General features: G+C 39.4%; 1 protein-coding gene across 1 annotated transcript; it reads left to right on the top strand.

Annotated features, from left to right (window-relative positions):
- Positions 1 to 3,561: 3,561 nt before the first annotated feature.
- Positions 3,562 to 10,778, top strand: LOC111854052 (anti-Muellerian hormone type-2 receptor-like). The gene is made up of 7 exons (XM_072706171.1): positions 3,562 to 3,594; positions 5,542 to 5,763; positions 6,589 to 6,703; positions 6,895 to 7,052; positions 7,747 to 7,903; positions 9,224 to 9,360; positions 10,662 to 10,778. Exons 1-7 carry the CDS (start codon positions 3,562 to 3,564, stop codon positions 10,776 to 10,778), a joined length of 939 nt encoding a protein of 312 aa, XP_072562272.1.
- The last annotated feature ends 8,670 nt before the right edge of the window (positions 10,779 to 19,448 follow it).

Raw genomic sequence — 19,448 nt, 5'->3', positions numbered from 1 at the left:
GATGGGACACCCTCAGTGCTTCGGTCGCAGTGTAGAAAGGCACAAACCTCAGCAAGCTGACTTCCATTCAACCGCCACAATGTGGCACTTATCTCATCATGAAGATCCTGAACTTCTTCCAGGCTCGTCTCTAGAAAAGGGGATTCAGTTCTCTCCATTTTGACCCCTCCTGGCTGGCTCGCCAAAATATGTTACGGACACAAGGTGTGACACGGCTGCCCACCCCGGTGCAACACATTTGAATAAAGATGCAGAGATCTGCAAGTAGGGAGATGGAAAAAGGAGTTTAATACAATTTCACAAGGAGACCGAACTGGCTGCTGCACGCTCACTCTTTTAGCTTGCTCTCTATTGAGCGTCCCTGGAGTATTGCACCTCACTACATTCTAACACAAAATACTTTGGTTTCACCAGAACATTTACAATAAACATACTGTTCCAATTGTAAGCAGTACAGTGTAATTATTCACCTATTACTGGAAAATGTGCAAAACAAAAGAACTGGCACATATATATCACATATTCAAATAGTATAATCCCAGAAACAGTACCTATTGTTACTGTTACATTTGCAAATCTTTATATATATATATATATATATATATATTACCGCATATTTACTATACCTGTAGCCCTTATACTTCCTAAATATGAATATCTAACAATTCCAACAGACATGAAAACTACATAAACGAACATAAAAGAGCAAATATAGTTTCATGGCAGTCAGACACAACTCACAACAGTTATAATTACATACTAACGTATACTAGCTACATCTCTGTAGAGATCGCTATCCTCAGGCACATGGCAGCCTTGCTAACCGGTGTTAGCCTAGCACCTGTAGCGCAACTTAATAAGAGGCTTGTATGCGGCTTTAATACTCGTGCACATTTATAATGTTAACCGCTCACCTAATACACTGAAATAACACAATACAACCAAAAATTAGCGGACCCTGTTATTGAAAGATAAGCAAAAGCACTTCTCTGTTGCAGCTCTCTAAAAGTTTAATTCGCCATTTGCTGACGCAGCATGTATGCATACTCGGAGAAACACTAAAACTCTACTTCTGTCCGTTATTTTATTGATATCAAAACTATATAAGGGGCATTTCTTCTGCTGAATGGTGTATTTACCTGCAAGTAGGGAGATGGAAAAAGGAGTTTAATACAATTTCACAAGGAGACCGAACTGGCTGCTGCACGCTCACTCTTTTAGCTTGCTCTCTATTGAGCGTCCCTGGAGTATTGCGCTCACCGCGGTGCTCCTCCCCCCAAATCGCTCTCCGCCTCGCAAGGTAGTGCCCTTATTGACAATATTCTCCCTCCTCCTATACAACACGTATATAACATATTCCACACTAACACACCAATATAAAATAAAACGATGGGGGTGTCTTTTAATTAAAGCCAACGGGAATATATATAATATGCACTGGTATGTAACCAGACTGTATGCTACACTACATGTAGGTTATTGCCGCTGCCATTTCCCTTGTTATCCGATAAGTAGTAAAGTAAGAAAATGAATCTCTGTTCACATTTCGCTCAGAAATCTCACTGTAAAGTGGATGACGACTGGTTCTGTTGAATTAGGTCTAAGTTTCATTAAGAGTCAAACACGGTGCAGCTCGGTCACCACTGTTAACTTAACATACCGTCCTCAGTAAACATCTCAAATCAGGCGCCCGGATGTCTTAAGAAGTATAGGCCGCGGGGTCACCTTGTAGGAAAACCATTTACTAGAAAGCCGTCTTTATTAAAAATAACTATAAGGCTTTATTCTTTAAAGTTTTTAATGTGTTTTAATGCGACTGCTAAATGCAGTTTACAAGCTCCTACTGTTATAAATAAAATGCTATTAAACCAGGTGCACTCGAAGTTACAGCTTTTGATGCTTCAGCTAAAAAACAATTTTGGAAAACTCAGCATATAATGAATGGAAAGAATGGTTACAGATTCGTTGATACACAAAATGCTGGCGGATCGTTCTTTCACGGCGGAGACATTCTCTTGCGATGGACCTGACCCTACACTGGGTACATGGGGACCATTGCTGAAGTAAGGATCTAATGCGTAGCTCGGTGTCGAGTCTCACGGTTAAACACCCGAGTCCCCGTCTGGCTCAGGGTTCAAAAGCTGCTAAAGATTGGTAGATTCCACGAGAGGTACCCCTTTAAATACGCTTTATTCCCACCATCCCGCAAATATTAGCACATTTTAAAAACATGACCGTGCTGCATACATATAACAAAATGTATGTACAACTTTTATTTTGAATAATAAAACACCTGTACATGTTACATTTTAAAACTCATTTGATAAATGTACTAAAACATTTTTGTACAAGTTTGAAAAATAAAAACACACGTATACATGTTACATTTTAAAACCATTGTGCAACTTTGAAAATAAAAAAAACTTCATGTTATGTTAACAAAATCTGCTTTGATAAAGAGCCTACAAATTTTTTGCAACTTTGTTTTTGTAAAATAAAAGCCACGTTCATATATTAGATTTCAAAACCGATTCGCAAAATGAATGCATATAACTTTGTACAAACACGCTTGCGCTGCATACACGTAACAAAACGTTTTTGTACAACGCGTCTAGAAAATAAAACACCCGAACATTTTAAAACATCTGTACATCTTACTTTGAAAAGCTTTCATATTACATTTTAAAATATCTGTACATCTTACTTTGAAAAAACTTTTATATGTTACATTTTAAGACATCTGTACATCTTACTTTGAAAAAACTTTCATGTTACATTAACAAATTCATTCGATGAAATATTTTTAAAGACTTACAACACCCTTTTGCGATGCTGCTAGTTTTACATTTCGGTATCCAAAAGGCAGTTTCCCCACTAGGCAACAATCTGCGTTTGTCGTAGACGTCCCTGACATTTTTATTGAGGTCTATTAAACGTTTTCACGTCGCGTTTGATTTTGTTATAGTGCGGCATTATGGGGAATTATCCCGCTGCCTTTCATTTAACACGCTTAACCTTCGGCCTATGTTAGCTTTCTGTTCCTGTCTCTTATGTTAGACGGGTCGGTGTCAAGCAGCACGTGTCTTACATCAGCCAAAAGATACCCTCAAAACAATTATTTATCATCCAATTTGTTTCTTACTTCTTGGTTACCTTGTTAGGCTTCCTTATCCATGAAAAGATTGGTTTTAATATTTTTGGTGTGGCTTTCTGGACCTTTTTTTTGACAGCATTCCTCTCGTTTTCAATAAAAAATAATGATAAAATAAACCTCTAGAGAATTATATAAATAAACTGAACTGGTCTTATCTTACCTTACATGTGTGGGGATGCCTTACCTTGATTTTGTTTTAATTTATTTAGTTTAAATAGAGATTCCTGACAAAGTCAAAAAGCTTTGATGCAGTATATATTTCGAAAAAAAGGTTCTTGGGTGTGCTATATAGAACTATAGGGGTTCTAACCAGAGGAAATATAACCATTGCCTTCAAAAAGGTGCCATTTCTTTTAATTGAGAATGTCCAAGGAGTGTCATATATGTACCAAGCTAAAAGGTTCAATATGGAGCCTTTTGTTTTAAGAGTATACACAAATGTATGTGGTGCTTTTATGCATGTTAAACTTAAAAACGGGTCGGTGCCGACCCTAACAGCACAGGAAGGTTAATAATGTCTCTAAGGATGGTAGCAAACAGGGCTCTTGGGCCGTCGCTTCAACAGACGCTGCGGGTGGCGAGACGTGTTGAGCAAAGTAAACCGCATCATTTTCATCATTATTAACGTTGTTGTTGTTGTCTATTTCATTTAATAGCGTTTCAGGTATAGGAGGGGGGTGTTGCTCCGTCCATACCTGCTGATTCAGGTCTTGCGTAGATTTTCTCTTGACCGGTTCGCCCCGTCTCTCTCGTACATAGAAAAAACAGAGAATACCTATTATTAGAATAAGTTATTTTTAATGAATAGCATTTTTATTATACATATAAAAGAAATAATATACTCACTATATGGAGTTTTCTATCCGCAGCGTCTCCCGTAGAGAAAAAAAACAAACCCAAAATAGCTGAATCTCTAAAAATAAAATAATTATTTTAAGTTATTTTATTGTATGGTGTTTATCATAAAACACGCGTAAAAGAAATAATATACTTACTCTATGCAGGTCCCGTGTAGTTTTCTCTTTCCAGTAGGGCAAGGCCTTGATGATACTGGGTGGGGGTACTTGTGTCTACCAAAGGAGGGAATCCCTGCTCGGCATACTAAAAATATCTGCGGTTGGTTACTTATTAGGATTCTTTAAGGAGAAATATACGTCCTGTCAAGTTTTATCTGATGTCTATTTCGATGTACGTTTTAACTACACAGACGGTATGGGGGGAGTCGGGGGAAAAGACAAAACTTCAAACAAAATTTACTGAAATACAAAATGTCCAACTTGATGTGTGGCCCAAATTACAGTTTGACCGGGATTTGACCTATCGGGATGTACATAGGTTGCATGAGGAAAAACACAAGTTTGAAAAAAACTACCACACAAGGCCAAACTGCTACTGCTGCAGGGGGGTGTCGGCTTTCACGCACACACACACACACACACAGACGGTCAAACTACTGCTAAGCATTTTTTACTGGACGTCAGACCCACCTCCTCCTCTCATTCTTAGCTCCAACTTGTTCATTCTCACAGGGTTTCTTTCAGTCTCGCGCAGCACAACTCTCAGCTCCCCGGCATCGCTCTCTCCGAGTCCTTTGCGGATTATCCAAAGCCACGGGACCTTACCACGGTACCGCACCAGACACAGCATCGCTCTCTCCGAGCCCTTTTCCACGGATTCTCCAAAGCCCGGGACCTTACCACGGTACAGCGTACGCTCACACTCCATCAGGTAACCCACCCACTCAGACCCAGTGTTTGGGACCTTAACGCACCAACCCCCTGCTCAGTCCCCCTGCTCGGCACCCTCGTAGCACGGGGCTATTCCCACAAAAACCCACTCATAAGCACACAATTCACTCTACTCAAATAAAAATAAATAATAATAAAATAATAAATAAATATTATAATAATGATTAATTAATAATAAATATAATAAATGAATAATTAATTATTAATAAATACATATTATAATAATAAATAAATAATAAAAAAACCTCTCCCAACCTCACTAGTCGTTGCTGGCTCACAGCCAGGTGACGTCACGCCCCAGACCCGCCCATCCAGTGAACTTTTGACCCGTGACCTTTTTGACCTTTGGGTCATAAATCTTTTTGAAAGAAGCGGTATTCTCCATCTCTCTAGCATCATCTTAATGCTAAAAATAGTTCTAAAACTGATCATATTTATTTATGTGTCTTTTGAGGGACACTGTGTCTCCAGAACCAAAATGCTGTTTATATATATATACAAAAAACATATTTTTTTACCCAAAGGATTCAGAGGTTAAAAAGGTTAAATTGCCAAATTAAATATGTGTCAAATTTTGAATTTAAATATTACACCCAGTTGAATGTCTCCCTGATTCTGCGAGCTGTTTCTGGCTTATAGGTGGTGGTGAGTGGCCATTTTTCATCTGTGTGGCAGGGCTGCCTGAACAAGGCTACCGTGGCAGTGAAGGTGTTCCCTGCTGCACACCGACGCTCCTTCATAAAGGAGAGGGAGGTGTTTGGACTGCCTCTCATGGAACATCCCGGGCTGGTGTACTTCCTGGGGGCTGGGATGGAACCTACAGGAGGACACTGGGTCCTTCTGCTGGAGTTGGCTAAATATGTGAGTGCATTCAAAACTATACTTTGATTATTAACACAAGTAACAACATCTCTATAAATGTTTTGATAATCATCATATTAATTTTTGTCAGGGATCTGTGCTCAGAAGGGTGTGGGTTCAAATCCCATAGCCAGCAGAATGCAGAATGATTATATCATTGGGCCCTTGAGCAAGGTACTCAACCCCAGTTGCTTGAGGAACACTATCTGACTCTGCTCTCTTATCCTCAGTTGTACTCTCAAACATTGTTTATTACTTATGTGTGTGCTTGTTCGTTCATTTGTTTACTCAGACTACCTTTAGTATTTGATTTTGCCTCAAGATCTGAAAACATCCAGAGTAAGAAATATGCAATAATAGAGTTAATCAGGAAGAAGGTAATAATTTTTCATTTCACTGTGTCTAACATATTCTGGAGGATCTTCTGGGGACTTTCCCCTTTCAGATAGTTAGATGCCTGGAATTCTGCCATACATACATTTGTGCTGTGACCCATAGGTAGAATGTGTGAATAAATGCTAGGAACAGGCAAGAGGAAGTGGGACTTTAAAACAAACAATGATGGGATTATCTCCCAGTTCACTATTAAAATTTAATTCAGGAATTAATTTATAGTACATACTGATCCCTCCCACTGCGAGCCTGAAAGTCTCATCCCCGCCCCCCTCCAACTAAAAGGTGTTTAAGAAAATAATGAACATGAAAAAATTAAGCACAAATAACGTAGAGCAGTGAAAGTTACTTTTCAGATAAAAGCCTTCATGATGATTAAGTTTAAGCCACAAAAAGGTAAATTCAAGGCTGTCTTTCTTCATTGACACCCAGGGCCCTTTGAAAACATTCCTGTCCTCATACAGCATTGACTGGCTGTCGTCTTTGAAAATGGCACAGACATTATCTCAAGGATTGGCTTTTCTTCACACTGACATGTACAGGAATGGTAAGAAGGGCTGCAAACAAAATAATCCATGAATAGATATTATAGCCATGATTTGAATCTAAGGAAGCATGTTCTGTTTCAAGAATGTTCCAATATTGTTTATATGTTTGCCTTGTTATCATTATGCTTATTCATTCATGCTTCTGTTTATTTTGTGTTTGATTACACTTCCTAACCCATGGGTGTGCCAGAGCTGCACAAACCAGCTATCACACATGGCGACCTCAGCAGCAGCAACGTGCTGGTGCGGGTGGATGGCACATGCACTCTCTGTAACTTCGGGTGCGCAACAGTCTTGCGAACTTGTTCAGGACAGCCGAGGTTGCAGAAGCAGAGAGAAAGTCCCCAGGTGACCCTTATTGTCAAGTGAATGCCTGACATGACACTACAGCTATGAGTTTCTTTTCCAGGGGCCAGTTGCACAAAAAACCTTAAATAAAGTTTTCCTTTAAAGCATGAGTTATGATTTCCTTAAAATTAAATTAGTTACACAAAGCACATTCGGTCTGTTCCTTATGGGTTGTTCTGCAACTGATTTTACACCGTTATTTTAACAAAAACTTGACTTGAACTTTAAGAAAAATCATAACTTCAGGTGTTTTGTGCAATCAGCCCCAGGTCTTTAACAGGCCCCAGTCTAACTCTAAGACATAGGATAGGCCAAATGATTCTCCACTTACCCATGTGGGGGGTGTTTTGGTGTAGGAACTGCAAAAGTCCATCTTAAACTGATTTTTGGCTTGTTTTCCTAATTTTTCTGATAATCAAAAAAAAATTCTTTGATCATTTGGCATTTGCCTAGCCATGGGGTGAGCCAAGCTTGTGACTGGAGCAGACTGGTAACATTTGGAACAGGGACACCAGGAACTTCAAAGAAACATGCCAATGTATGCAGAAATATTTGCACGCTATGAGGTGCACAATGTTTAAAGCATCCAGCTCTCAAACTATTTGTAAAACCCACAATTAAAGGAAATATGCATCAAGAGTATGGTGGCCAGTTCAATTGTGGCTGGATCTCTTTGGTGTTTTCAATTTGCCAGTTGAGAAGCCAGGTGGGAACACTATGCTACACATCCCCAGAGATCCTGGAGGGCTGCGTGAACCTGAACAATGACCTGTGGCTGATCCAGGGGGATGTGTATGCACTGGGTCTGCTGCTGTGGGAGCTATGGTCACGCTGCTCTGACCTCTATGCAGGTAATCATTTTCAGATTGTTTGCCAGGTGCTCCTGTTATTTTCCCAACAACTTTCCGAAAGCATAGCGGCTGAGTTCTGGGAAAGACTCCCTTAGCTGACACTCATTGCATATAATTTTGTAGGTGATGGTTTTATCCAACAAAATTTCCATCCATTTGTCCATCCATCCATTGATTCTGCCATCCATCCATCACAGGGCACACAGACGCAATTGCAGGCACTACAAACTCCTTATTTCCCACTATGTGAGTTGCCTTGTGCTTTTCATCAATGTGCACATTCTGTGATCCAGTAGAACATCATACATTGCATACAAAGCAATAAATGATGTTTCCACTGGTGCACTGTATTGCAACGCTTTTTGAAAATGCCCTGCTGCACAGATTTCTCTGCACTATACACTCTTATTGATGACATAAAATAATGAATACAAACACATCCTAAAATGTTTGTATGCATTTTTATCCACCTTGTTTCCCACAAACACAAGGCACAACATCCTGTTATATCCTGGGATGGACACAGAACCTGTGAGTAGACCTTCTGCAGCATTTAACTGCCACTATGAGTACTAAAGCTAAAAGAAGGAGTGAATTCATTTTTAAGGAAAATGTACTCAGAATTTGACATTAAAAACAACATTCAATCTCCACAGCAAAATTTTTTAAAAATCTCCTCACAAACCCACACTACAATTCCAGTGTCATCTAGATTTATCTGTTTCTTGATTTGCATATTTCAGCAATATTTACATATGTACAATCATGAAAATGCATAATAAAATTCTATGTTAAAAATATATAATGACGCACAAAAATGTGCACAAATGCAAGATGAAAAAGCAGTAAGACACGTGAAAAAATAAAAAAATCTTTAGAGATTACTTAGCATGACTGCTTGTCTTTAGAATGTGGGAGGAAACTGGTAAACTCTGAGGAAATCCATAGACAGGAAGAACTACATACACATAGAGGGGTGGCAAGATGTGTAAGGTAACAGTGCCACCCATTACCAGGGTCAATGCTGCCCTGCAGTCCAGTGTAGAGCAAACAGTTGGAAGATGGATAAAGAGATGGATGGGTGGATGGATGGCTCTGTTTGGTTAAACCTTTTGGGAGAAAGAATAAGTTGATAAGATTAGCAGTAAGTAACAGGCAATTTTCAAACACCTTAACAGCCCATTCTTAAAGTCAATGTACTACGTATCGATGTCTGATTTTTCTTGACTGAATTATCCTGAAAACATCCAACAAGGAAATGTACTTGAATCCTAGTGGGAATTGTTGCTGTAGCGATGGTTCTGTTTCTTGTAACCATAGAATCACCAGTTCCAGAGCACCAGCTGCCTTATGAAGCAGAGCTGGGCCCCAGTCCATCACTGGATGATCTCATCCTGTTTGTATCTCAGAGGAGAGAGCGTCCCACTTTACCCATACCATGGAGACAATTCACACAGGTACTGTACCATGGCAGGCTGTATGTGTTTGTGGGTATTGGGTTCTGATAGCAAGTCATTTACACCAAGTGAATTTTGTCCTTAGTCATAGCTCTACTAAAGAGTGGAGCAAATGCCATACCCCTCAGTTGATCAGGGTTCAGTGAAATATTAATGGGAATACAGCGGAAATCGCATATGGTGATCACAGTTTTAGTGATCATCCGCTTATAAGGATTAAAAAGCTTGGGACAGAATCATTCCTGTACAAATACTGTTTAAATAATTTGATTATAGTAATCTAGTAGTCCACTTACAGTGTTCATTTTGGGTCTTTTTAAACATGAGAACAAAAAATTAAAGTTGTGGTAATTTTATTTTATTTTTTTACTTTACCTTGACCATCATACTTAGACTTGCTGTAGCCTGTTTTCTCTTCCTAGCTACCTGAGGCTAATGCTGCAGGCACAGAAAACATGACAGGAAAAAAAGAGTAATTTTCTCTCAATGACAAATATAGACTCATCAAAGCTTATGACAATATTGAGCCACCAAGATGCAGCAGGGAAACTACAATAAGCGCTTTGATACAATGTAACGTGAAAATGTGTTGATAAATAAAACTGAATTGCATATTATGTAGTTCTGTACTGTATTTTGTATTGGTCAATAAAATTCAGTAATTAACAATGCTGTCCGTTTTATGACCTTATATTTATGTATAATAAATATATTAATGTCAATTAGATGGTAATCTGCCTGACACAAAAATCGGTTATAACGATCATCCACTTATTGTGATCAATTTCACCCTGACAGACGTGATCACTGTAATCAGTTTCCACTGTATAGCATGACCTTTAACCCCCAATTGCCCCAGGAACTGGGTGACCCTACCTTCTCAAAAAAAATGTTGCTTAGCATCTGCTAAAGAAATAAAATGCAAAGAAATAAATTAAGGCAATATTTATGAACACTAACAAAAACTTAAAAGAAGAAAAAAATGTTACATTTCTGTTGCAAGTCAATAAAAAGAAGACAATTGATCTCCTTGACGTTATGCAGTTTCTTTTGGTCGGAAGTACCTTGAACCAGCTTGTTATGTATAATAAACTCAGTCATTATGTGTTGTGAAGTCTTACTAGAGATACATAGCCTGGTGTTTTGAATATGAAGATAAGTGCATTGCTGGAGTAAATGCATTTCTTTTAAACTGATTTATTAATATTGACAATATATACTGTTTTCTTTCTGCGATACGATGAATTATTTTATCAGAAGTATGGACTGCTTTGCTTATTCCATAACGGTTTGCATTTCAGGCATTCTCTGCCATGAATGACATTCTAGAAGATTGCTGGGACCATGAACCGGAAGCCCGTTTGACAGCCCAGTGTGCTGCCAACAGGTTGGCAGCGCTTCCAGAATGCTACGGCTGACGCATTTACTGTTCTGGAACTTTGTCTTTTCCACAAGGGGGAAATATGAACAGTTTCCTGGAGCCTTTCATTGGAAATTATGGATAGAAATTAATGAGATATTATCTTTCTCCACTGAATTCTCCAGCTAGTCATTTAAAAATTACTTTCAGAAATGAAATAATGCATTTGTGTATCAACTGGTGCATGTTGGAGCTGACTGAGGTGACTGCGATGTGATTCCATGGAGATAACATAAAGACTTTGGTCAGTAGCATAGTAGACTAATCTTATTACCTGGCAAGGTGTGATGGCTATAACCATGCAAGTTGGCACTTGCCAAAATAGTGGGGGTTCAAATGGGTTCATTTAAATACCCATATAACTTCAATATGCTCATTTTTATTTAATGTATTCAATGTTGAACAACCACTGTAGCCAATACAATATCCTGAATAAATTGTAGTTTATATCATCAACCATTGAACCTTTAATTTCTATAGCTTTGACCCGCCCATCTTCCTTTCAAAACCTTTTATCTAGATGAGGGTTGTGGTGAACCTGCAGTCTACCAAAAGACTTCTAACGCTCTAAAGAATATACTTTTCTATAGTGTTTCACAGGGTGCACAGGATATTGATTTACACACATCATTATGCTTGCCTTACCAAGCTGATTTGAACTAGAAGAGCCATGGTGGAATTGCAGGGAAGATTTCTCACAGGAAATCACCTGTTAAGTATCTATTTTTAAGGGTCCAAAGCATGAAATGCTTATGGACTGTAGGATCACATATGCACATATCACAGGGCCTAAATTCCAGGTGGCCTGAGACAAGGCCGAGCCTGGTACGAGAGGCACCAAAGGGGGGTTACACACACGAAGACATACACACAGATAACAAGGGAGGCCAGTACTCCAACTTTTATTGCCCTTGACTTGGCACACAAACCCCCTCCACATACACTCTGCCTTACATCTCACTCACCCAACAGACGAACACCCTAAAGGAAATTTCATTTAAGTTTGGCTTTTGTATACCCTGTATATTGATTTACTCACGACTACTAGTCTCAATATACAGATAGGTTATGTTTGTATGTGTCCTTAGACAATCTTAGTGTTTTGTGTGCCACCCTTATAACCATGTTCACGGAGTATCACCTATTTTACCCCTTTGTACTTGAACACATATAAATTTAAATAAATAGATAGGCATTGCTGCCATTGTATATATGTTCTCATGGTATACCAGAAGAATCTGGAAAATTAGTGTAACCAATGTGTCCTAACTTTGTTAAAAACCCCCCCTTCTCTTCCAACATTCCTTTGTGGTCCTTATCTGATCTTGGTGGACAGTCACCAGGTTTCTTTGTTTCTACCATGCCATGTTAAAAGAACTGAATTAAGGTGTATCTTATCCATTCTGGAGAAGATGAATTGGCATAAGCCACACCAAACAAAATATGTTGTTTCCAGATGTGCAACTTATTGATATTACCACAAACTAACGGCCACGCCTATCTATGGATAAGATGTGCTGTTTGTAATATGAATATTTTATGTAATATCTGCACAAAGTGTAACATCTGTTGAGGTGCAACCCAAAACACCTGTATCCCATACTGATGTGAATGAGTCACATAGATAAAATAATTAATTGTTTAATCAATTAATACAGAGGGTATGAGGTATGTACCTGTGAAGCTGGTATGGCATGTTTGGTGTCAAACTGATTGTTAATCATCCCTGATTCCAAATCTGGTCAGTGATTACCATAAAAGTGGATGTATCAAAAGTTATAACAGCTTAATGAAAATCATCAGTAAAGGGAGAATCAGTCGGGCCATAAATCTCAAAAGGACTGATACAGACCCCCTTCCGAAAGCCCGCCAAATGGATGGCCAGCCGTATTCATGAACTTTACAGCATTAAATCCTGGCACCTCAGAACAAAGGTGAGCAGAACAACCGCCAGCCAGCGCAGAGAATAACCGCCAGCCCGAAGGAGAACATCAGCCCGGGAGGAGAGAAGCCCACAAAACCCTCCGGTGAAGGCCCAGCTGAACAGAGAACAGCACCCAAGACAAAGCTTCACCAGGAGAGAGAATCTAAAGGGACTCCACTCCACTGCTCCAAACGCCGCGCCTTCCTGAGTGCCATCAGCTCAGCAGCTCTGCCATCAACTGCCAAGACCCCCCCCCCCCCCACTCTTCAACCAAGTAAACCAACTTCCTTTCATTCTAACAACTTAAGCTGTTCTGTTTAACCTGCTATAAGACTTTAGGGTCGTGTTTCCACAAACTATGCTTGCTTTGCAGAACAGTATTTCCCATTTAAGGTTACTCATTTAAATCCGGTCATTGCATTTTCATAATTACATCTTTGTTTTATTCTGTTATTTCGTGTTTATTGTTGTGTTAGGTGTAATGTCTGTCTTATGTTAGTTGTAGTGTTAGCTAGGAATAAATGCATGTCTTTTACACAACTTTAGCCTCCGTCATTGAGTGTTCCACACTAAGTTCCTGCCCCTGTGCGATCTTGCTACACGCTCTGAACCTCAAACTCGCCTGAAACATCGCGAGACTCTCTCTCATCGGCCGTGAGGGGAGCTTCGCTACCAATCGTTTACATTACCTGATGATGCAGCTCGCTGGACGAGCCTTCTAACCTAGGTTATAAGTGATATTGGTAATTAGTCAATCCCGTTTAAGTCTCACATTAACAGACTTACGGGGATACTTTAATTGAGTTTGGAGGAGCCGACCATCCGGCATAACAATTGGTTAATAATCAGCATTAAATAATAATTAATTAAACTTAAATTAATTTCAAACATATTGGTGGAGAAAATTAAAAATTACCTGAGCTAATAATTCCTACAGGACCATTATTGTTTTACTTAGGATTTTTCTCTTTTATTAAGGGTCCAATGCATGAAATGCTTATGGACCATTATTGTTTTTCTTAGGATTTTTCTCTTTTATTAAGGGTCCAAAGCATGAAATGCTTATGGACCATTATTGTTTTTCTTAGGATTATTATTATTATTATTAAGGGTCCAAAGCATGAAATGCTTATGGACCATTATTGTTTTTCTTAGGATTTTTCTCTTTTATTATTATTAAGGGTCCAAAGCATGAAATGCTTATGGACCATTATTGTTTTTCTTAGGATTATTAAGGGTCCAAAGCATGAAATGCTTATGGACCATTATTGTTTTTCTTAGGATTTTTCTCTTTTATTATTATTATTTTTCCACCCTAAAACTGAATGTACAGCCTAAACCGTAAGAGCTAGACCAACCAAACTTGGTCAGATGATGTCAATTCCTACCCGCTACTCAGATTCTCCGACCCAGTCCTGTCAGCCAGATGGGGGCGCCGTAGCGCCCCCCAACACATTTCAGTCCATATCTCCTGTCCTATTAGTCCTACATTTGAAATTCTTTTTTCTGCTGATACAGACAGCCATTCCCTATCAACTTCCCATTTGGACTATGAAGCTCCACCTATTTAGATTTTTTGCTAATTTGCATAATTTGCAAAACTGACCTCTGCCTTTAAGTCTTGCGCCGTCTCTCCAAATCAGATATATGAGGTGTCAAACCAATCAGTTATTTGAGCTGATCAAGACTTATTAAAAAAAATCCTAAAATTTCTGTATCATATGGCCTTCAGCCATGCCCAAACTCCACCCAAATTTGGCCAGTTTCAGTCTGACTGCTATAACTTGGGCCTGCTTTAGCCGATCTTAACCAAATTTGCAATGCTACCTCCCAGCGCCATTCTGGGGAGTAGATATAAAGCTGGCCCCATTTCGTCAATAGGGGGCGCTACAACTAAAAACTGCCAATATCTCCTGACTGCATTGACCAATCTAATTCAAATTTGGCAGATATGTACTACAACCAATTCTGAGATCAGACATATATCATAGCAGTCATTGATCATAAAATCATGGTCATCATCAGCCAATAAAAATGAAGCAGCCATTTGACAGGCTAAACAATACCGAATCTCAACCAAAACAGGTTGTCACATTTGATTCCCGACCCTTAGCATACCCTGTTAAGGACACCGCAATCAGCCAGATGGGGGCGCTACAGCAACAAGTTTTGCATTTCTGCCTATTTCTCCTGAACTGTTAAAGACTAAATTGAGAATTGTTGCGAATCCTATCCACTAGATCATGGCAAATTTAATGTTATAAAGAACCAGAGGTGTCAAAAGTACACACATTCTTTACTCAAGTACAAGTATAGATACCTGTGTTTAAAAAGACTCTAGTAAAAGTTGAAGTATTGACTCAACTTTTTTACTCAAATTAAAGTGAAAAGTACAGGCTCTAAAACATACTTAAAGTATAAAAGTATAAAGTAACCTTGCGAAGGACAAAACCACCATTCTAGGGAAAAGCTTCCTGGACTCCATGTCCAAGTGCAAGCAGAAAAAAATTAAGTGAAATGAATACAAAAAGCTCCGTTGACCAATCTTTTCTAAACACATTCAAAAAATAAAACTGCTGTAAAAGATTGAGGGATTGCAAACTCAATGTGCATGGTGTTCAAAAAATTTATTGGTATGCAAATAGATATTAGCCTACACATAAATATTATCCATCACAACAGACTTCAAAGCCTAGACAGTAACATTAAAAGCATACCCTATTACTAACTTCTATTTAACAGCAAGAGATCATGTGTAGGACTTTGAGTGCATCTATGTGAGAACTACCCACATCACTGTGTGTGTGTGTTGGGGGGAGAAGGAAGAGAAAGACACAGCCAATGATGTGATCCTTAACTCTGAATTTGTGCATGTCATCATTCAAAATACTGAGTCCCTTCAAAAAACAGAAGTAACTACACATCTGCCAAAACCTCATGTATAACTTTACATGACTGTCTGTGAAACATGGTGTGCAAATGTGTGAGGACAGAAAGTCTCCAAACAAGGTAAGGTATGCACATCATCACCAGTACCAGAACCTTTTTTAACCATGGAGATGTGTTTGTATGTGCATTGTACAATATTTAGGGTCACTTCAAAAACTGGGGGGTAGCACAAGTATACCCTTAACATTAACTACCACAACAAATGGAACAAAGAAAAACAGTGTGCATGTTGGTGTAGGGAGGAGGAGGAGAGAGAGAGAGAGAGAGAGAGACACACACACACAACAAGTGATTTTCATTATGCCTTCAAGCATGTGTGTGTGTGTGTGTGTGTGTAAGAATGTATATCAGTATTTAGGTGTTTGTGTGGGTCAGAAGTGCAACTCAGGCACATACCATAGGACTACCAGAACCCTCTGTTTAGCTTCAAAAGAAGCTGATTTTCAAAGTTCTTGGAATCAACACGTGCTCTTTTCGGTGTGAATATCAGTCCGGCTGTGCTGAACAGTCTCTCACACGCAGCTGAGGCTGGTAGTGGAGTGTTAAGCCTTAGTGACAGGTTGAATACTGTTGGGAAAGATGCGAGTACCCCCATTGCATCACCTGGGCATCCCAAGTAAGTCTCCAGCTGTTTGGCATTTTCTTGAGAATTGGGGTTCTGTTTGATTGCAGAAAAGAAGTCGTCCTCCTCTGAAGAATGGGAGGTCTCACCGTGGTTCTCCACAGCTTGTTCTTTCAAATGACTTTTGATATAGTCAAGGCCTATGGAATAAAAGCAAAATTAGGACCAAATTGGAATCATGGAACTGGATTACAATATGATTAATATAGTTTGCTAAAATTGTAACATTTGTCATGTGTACATAAAAATAAAGATTGCAGTTTGGTTTGCAGACAGGTAACAGATTTTCATCTATTACTAGGATAAAGACAACAGTGCAATACTTACCAAGTTTTAGGATGCATTCATCGCTTGTCCAGCAGGTCTTGAATTTGGGGACAAGAATGGCAGCTGCAATCAGCTCCGGATCTGTTAGCATCTGTCCAAATCGCTTTTCAAGGCCTGCGAGAAGTGCATCAACCAAAGGGCCACAAAACTTGACAGAAATGCCAAGATGCTGCTGGAGCTTAGCCTTGAGTAGTGTAATTGTAGGTACCAACCACCCCATCTGCACATTGTTCTCTCCCTGAAGAAGTTCAAGCGCCTTGGCAACTGGGCTCATAATCTTTACATACTCTGCTAGAAAAGCCAGCTCAACAGGACTGAACCTGTTAAAATAAGAAATGAAAAACAGTGGCCACAAAATGTCTTATTTCAATACATGACTGTACTCCAGGCTACTTTTAAGAATTTTGTAAATAAATAAGTGAAACACAGTCCCGATATTATGCACTGCTAATCAACTTTCAAAAAGATTTAGTGGAAATCCATACATAGTAGTGGATGTGTGTTAATAGCATTTCACATCTTGATCCATCTATAAATATTAGGCTACCACATATTGCAATCATTAAGCTTTAAAAAGCAATTAGGCAGGTACATACACAGATATCTTCAGTGCACTGCAGACAGCAGCAATGGCTCCTTCTCCTTGTTCTCTGGAGATCCTAATGATCCTCTCAACAGCAATAAAGAGAGAGTTCCACCTTGTGTCATTTGGCCTCAGGAGCTGGAGTTTGCACTTGTCTTCAATGACTTCAGTAGCTATGGTGGATCTTGCACTTTTGTTCCACAGACTCGTGCACTTTGCAAATGATGAACGAGAGAGCCGCTTGTAGACTGTGCTGCTGATATTTGCTTCAGACACATCAACAGTTGAGACCAAGTTGAGGAGGTGACAGGCACAGCGGTGGTGTTTTGGAAGCTGATATTCTAAGCAGTCGTCTTCATCTAAAATGGCTCCAGCTTCAACAAACTCAACGTCAGCATCCTCCATCTTTTCATCATCATCTTCTTCTTCCTCATCATCGCCTACTTCACCGGTCTCTGTTGCAGGTGCCAGATTGTCATTTTCATCAACATGACCATAAACTCTAAATGCCTTTACAAAATTAGAGCTGTTGTCAGTTGTGGTGCGGGTAATCTTTTCACGGATGTTAAACTCAGTATGAATTTCATTCAGGGCACTGGCAAGGACAGTAAAGGTATGGGACCCCTTAAGCTGCTTGCAGGCTAAGGCAGCACAACGTCTCTGCAGTGTTTCCAGTTCAATCCAATGTGCTGTGATTCCTATAAAACTACGTCGGCGTGAGGTCCAGCAATCAGTCGTCGTTGCAATAAACTCAATTTTGCCAAGAGCTGTTTTCAGATTATTTTTCATGACCAGTGCAGCCTTCTCTACTCTATTTTTAACAGTGCCACGTGACATCACTGACACATCAGGTTGAAGGTGAAGAACTAGACCTTGGAAACCCTGCTGCTCAACAACACTCAATGGGTGCAGCCCTTGAATGACAAAATTCATGATGACTTTATCAACACTGGCCTGTGACACTCTTCTGCTCTCCCATAGTTTTGGTTGTTTGGAGGCTGGGCCTTCATCTGGCGCTGTGAGCCTTTTGGAAATGAGGTTTTTGTACCTCTCCAATTGATTTTTGTGTTTTCTCTGGAGGCCAAAAGCAGGCACACACACACACACATTAGGACTACATGAAATAACAATTTCCTTTGAATAATATCTGGCTATACATGCAACAGAGTATGCTAAATAATATTAGGTTATGGCAGTGAAGTGATTATGAGCTTATTTTCAAACTGATAGCTAGCTAACCTAAATGAGTAAACCAAGACACACCCGACACCGTGTCGCTGCTAGCCGAGTACAGCATTGCAAACGTAGCCGAGCCATTATTACTAAAAACAAAGAATTAACTATCCATGACAAGAAGCATTTCTTACCTCCACATGTTTTTTCAAATTGGAAGGCGAATTCTTGAATGCCAAAAGTTCGTGGCGTTTTGGTAGACACAATTTACAACACATTCTCCAGGAGTCTTTCTTGCTGCCTGCGATTTCAAACATTTCTCTGAGGTAAGGCCAGGGATGCGGGAGGTGCTGCTGGTCTTCACTCAACTCTCCATCGCTCAAGGAATCTCGACTAACACTCTCACCAGTTTTATCAGTCATTTCGCTGAACTTCGCTTCTTGGTGCCACTGTCGCGAACTATATGAATTCCCACCGAGTTGCCGCCTGGTTTTATTTTTTTTCTATAACTCGCTTTACGTTCATCGTCTTGTGCGCGTAAAGACAAATGCACCAATTGGATTGTCTTTTTTGTATGCGTTTACATACGTTTCTAAACATAAACCAATCAGTCACGTTGTCTGCATGGCGCGTATTATTGATATGGAATAGGTAAAATGCGTTGCAAAATGGCATAATAAATATGCCATTTACTGTCTATGATTATGAACAAACACCATTTAAATGCAAGAGTAAAAATCTAGGGAGTAGAAAGTACAGATACTCGTGCTAAAATGTACGAAGTAAAAGTCAAAAGTTGGCACAAAAATAAATAGTGAAGTAAAGTATAGATACCCGAAAATTCTACTTAAGTACAGTAACGAAGTATTTATGCTTCGTTACTTCCCATCTCTGTAAAGAACTTCATCATAACTATTGCCCTTTTTGCCTATTTTGTAAAAGTCTGAAAACAGGGCTTTTTGTTAGCCTCCTAGGGTTTTCACCAATCCTACACAAATCTGTTATCATTTAAATCAGGAGACAGTCCATATATAAAATTATTTAAAAAATCATAAACTTTCCATGAGGTACGGCCACCAGCCACACCCGA

The sequence above is a fragment of the Paramormyrops kingsleyae genome, chromosome 24, assembly GCF_048594095.1.
Source record: "Paramormyrops kingsleyae isolate MSU_618 chromosome 24, PKINGS_0.4, whole genome shotgun sequence".
Taxonomy (NCBI): domain Eukaryota; kingdom Metazoa; phylum Chordata; class Actinopteri; order Osteoglossiformes; family Mormyridae; genus Paramormyrops; species Paramormyrops kingsleyae.
Note: the sequence above shows the minus strand (reverse complement) of the source record. Positions and strands in the feature narration are given on the sequence as shown.

Bases quoted from the DNA above. Each gene is read 5' to 3' on its own strand.
- LOC111854052 (XM_072706171.1), top strand. From the start codon at position 3,562: ATGGAGCCTTTTGTTTTAAGAGTATACACAAAT. The intron at 5,764-6,588 runs GTGAGTGCATTC...ATTGACACCCAG, and splicing joins TGCTGGAGTTGGCTAAATAT to GGCCCTTTGAAAACATTCCT. The intron at 6,704-6,894 runs GTAAGAAGGGCT...TGGGTGTGCCAG, and splicing joins CACTGACATGTACAGGAATG to AGCTGCACAAACCAGCTATC.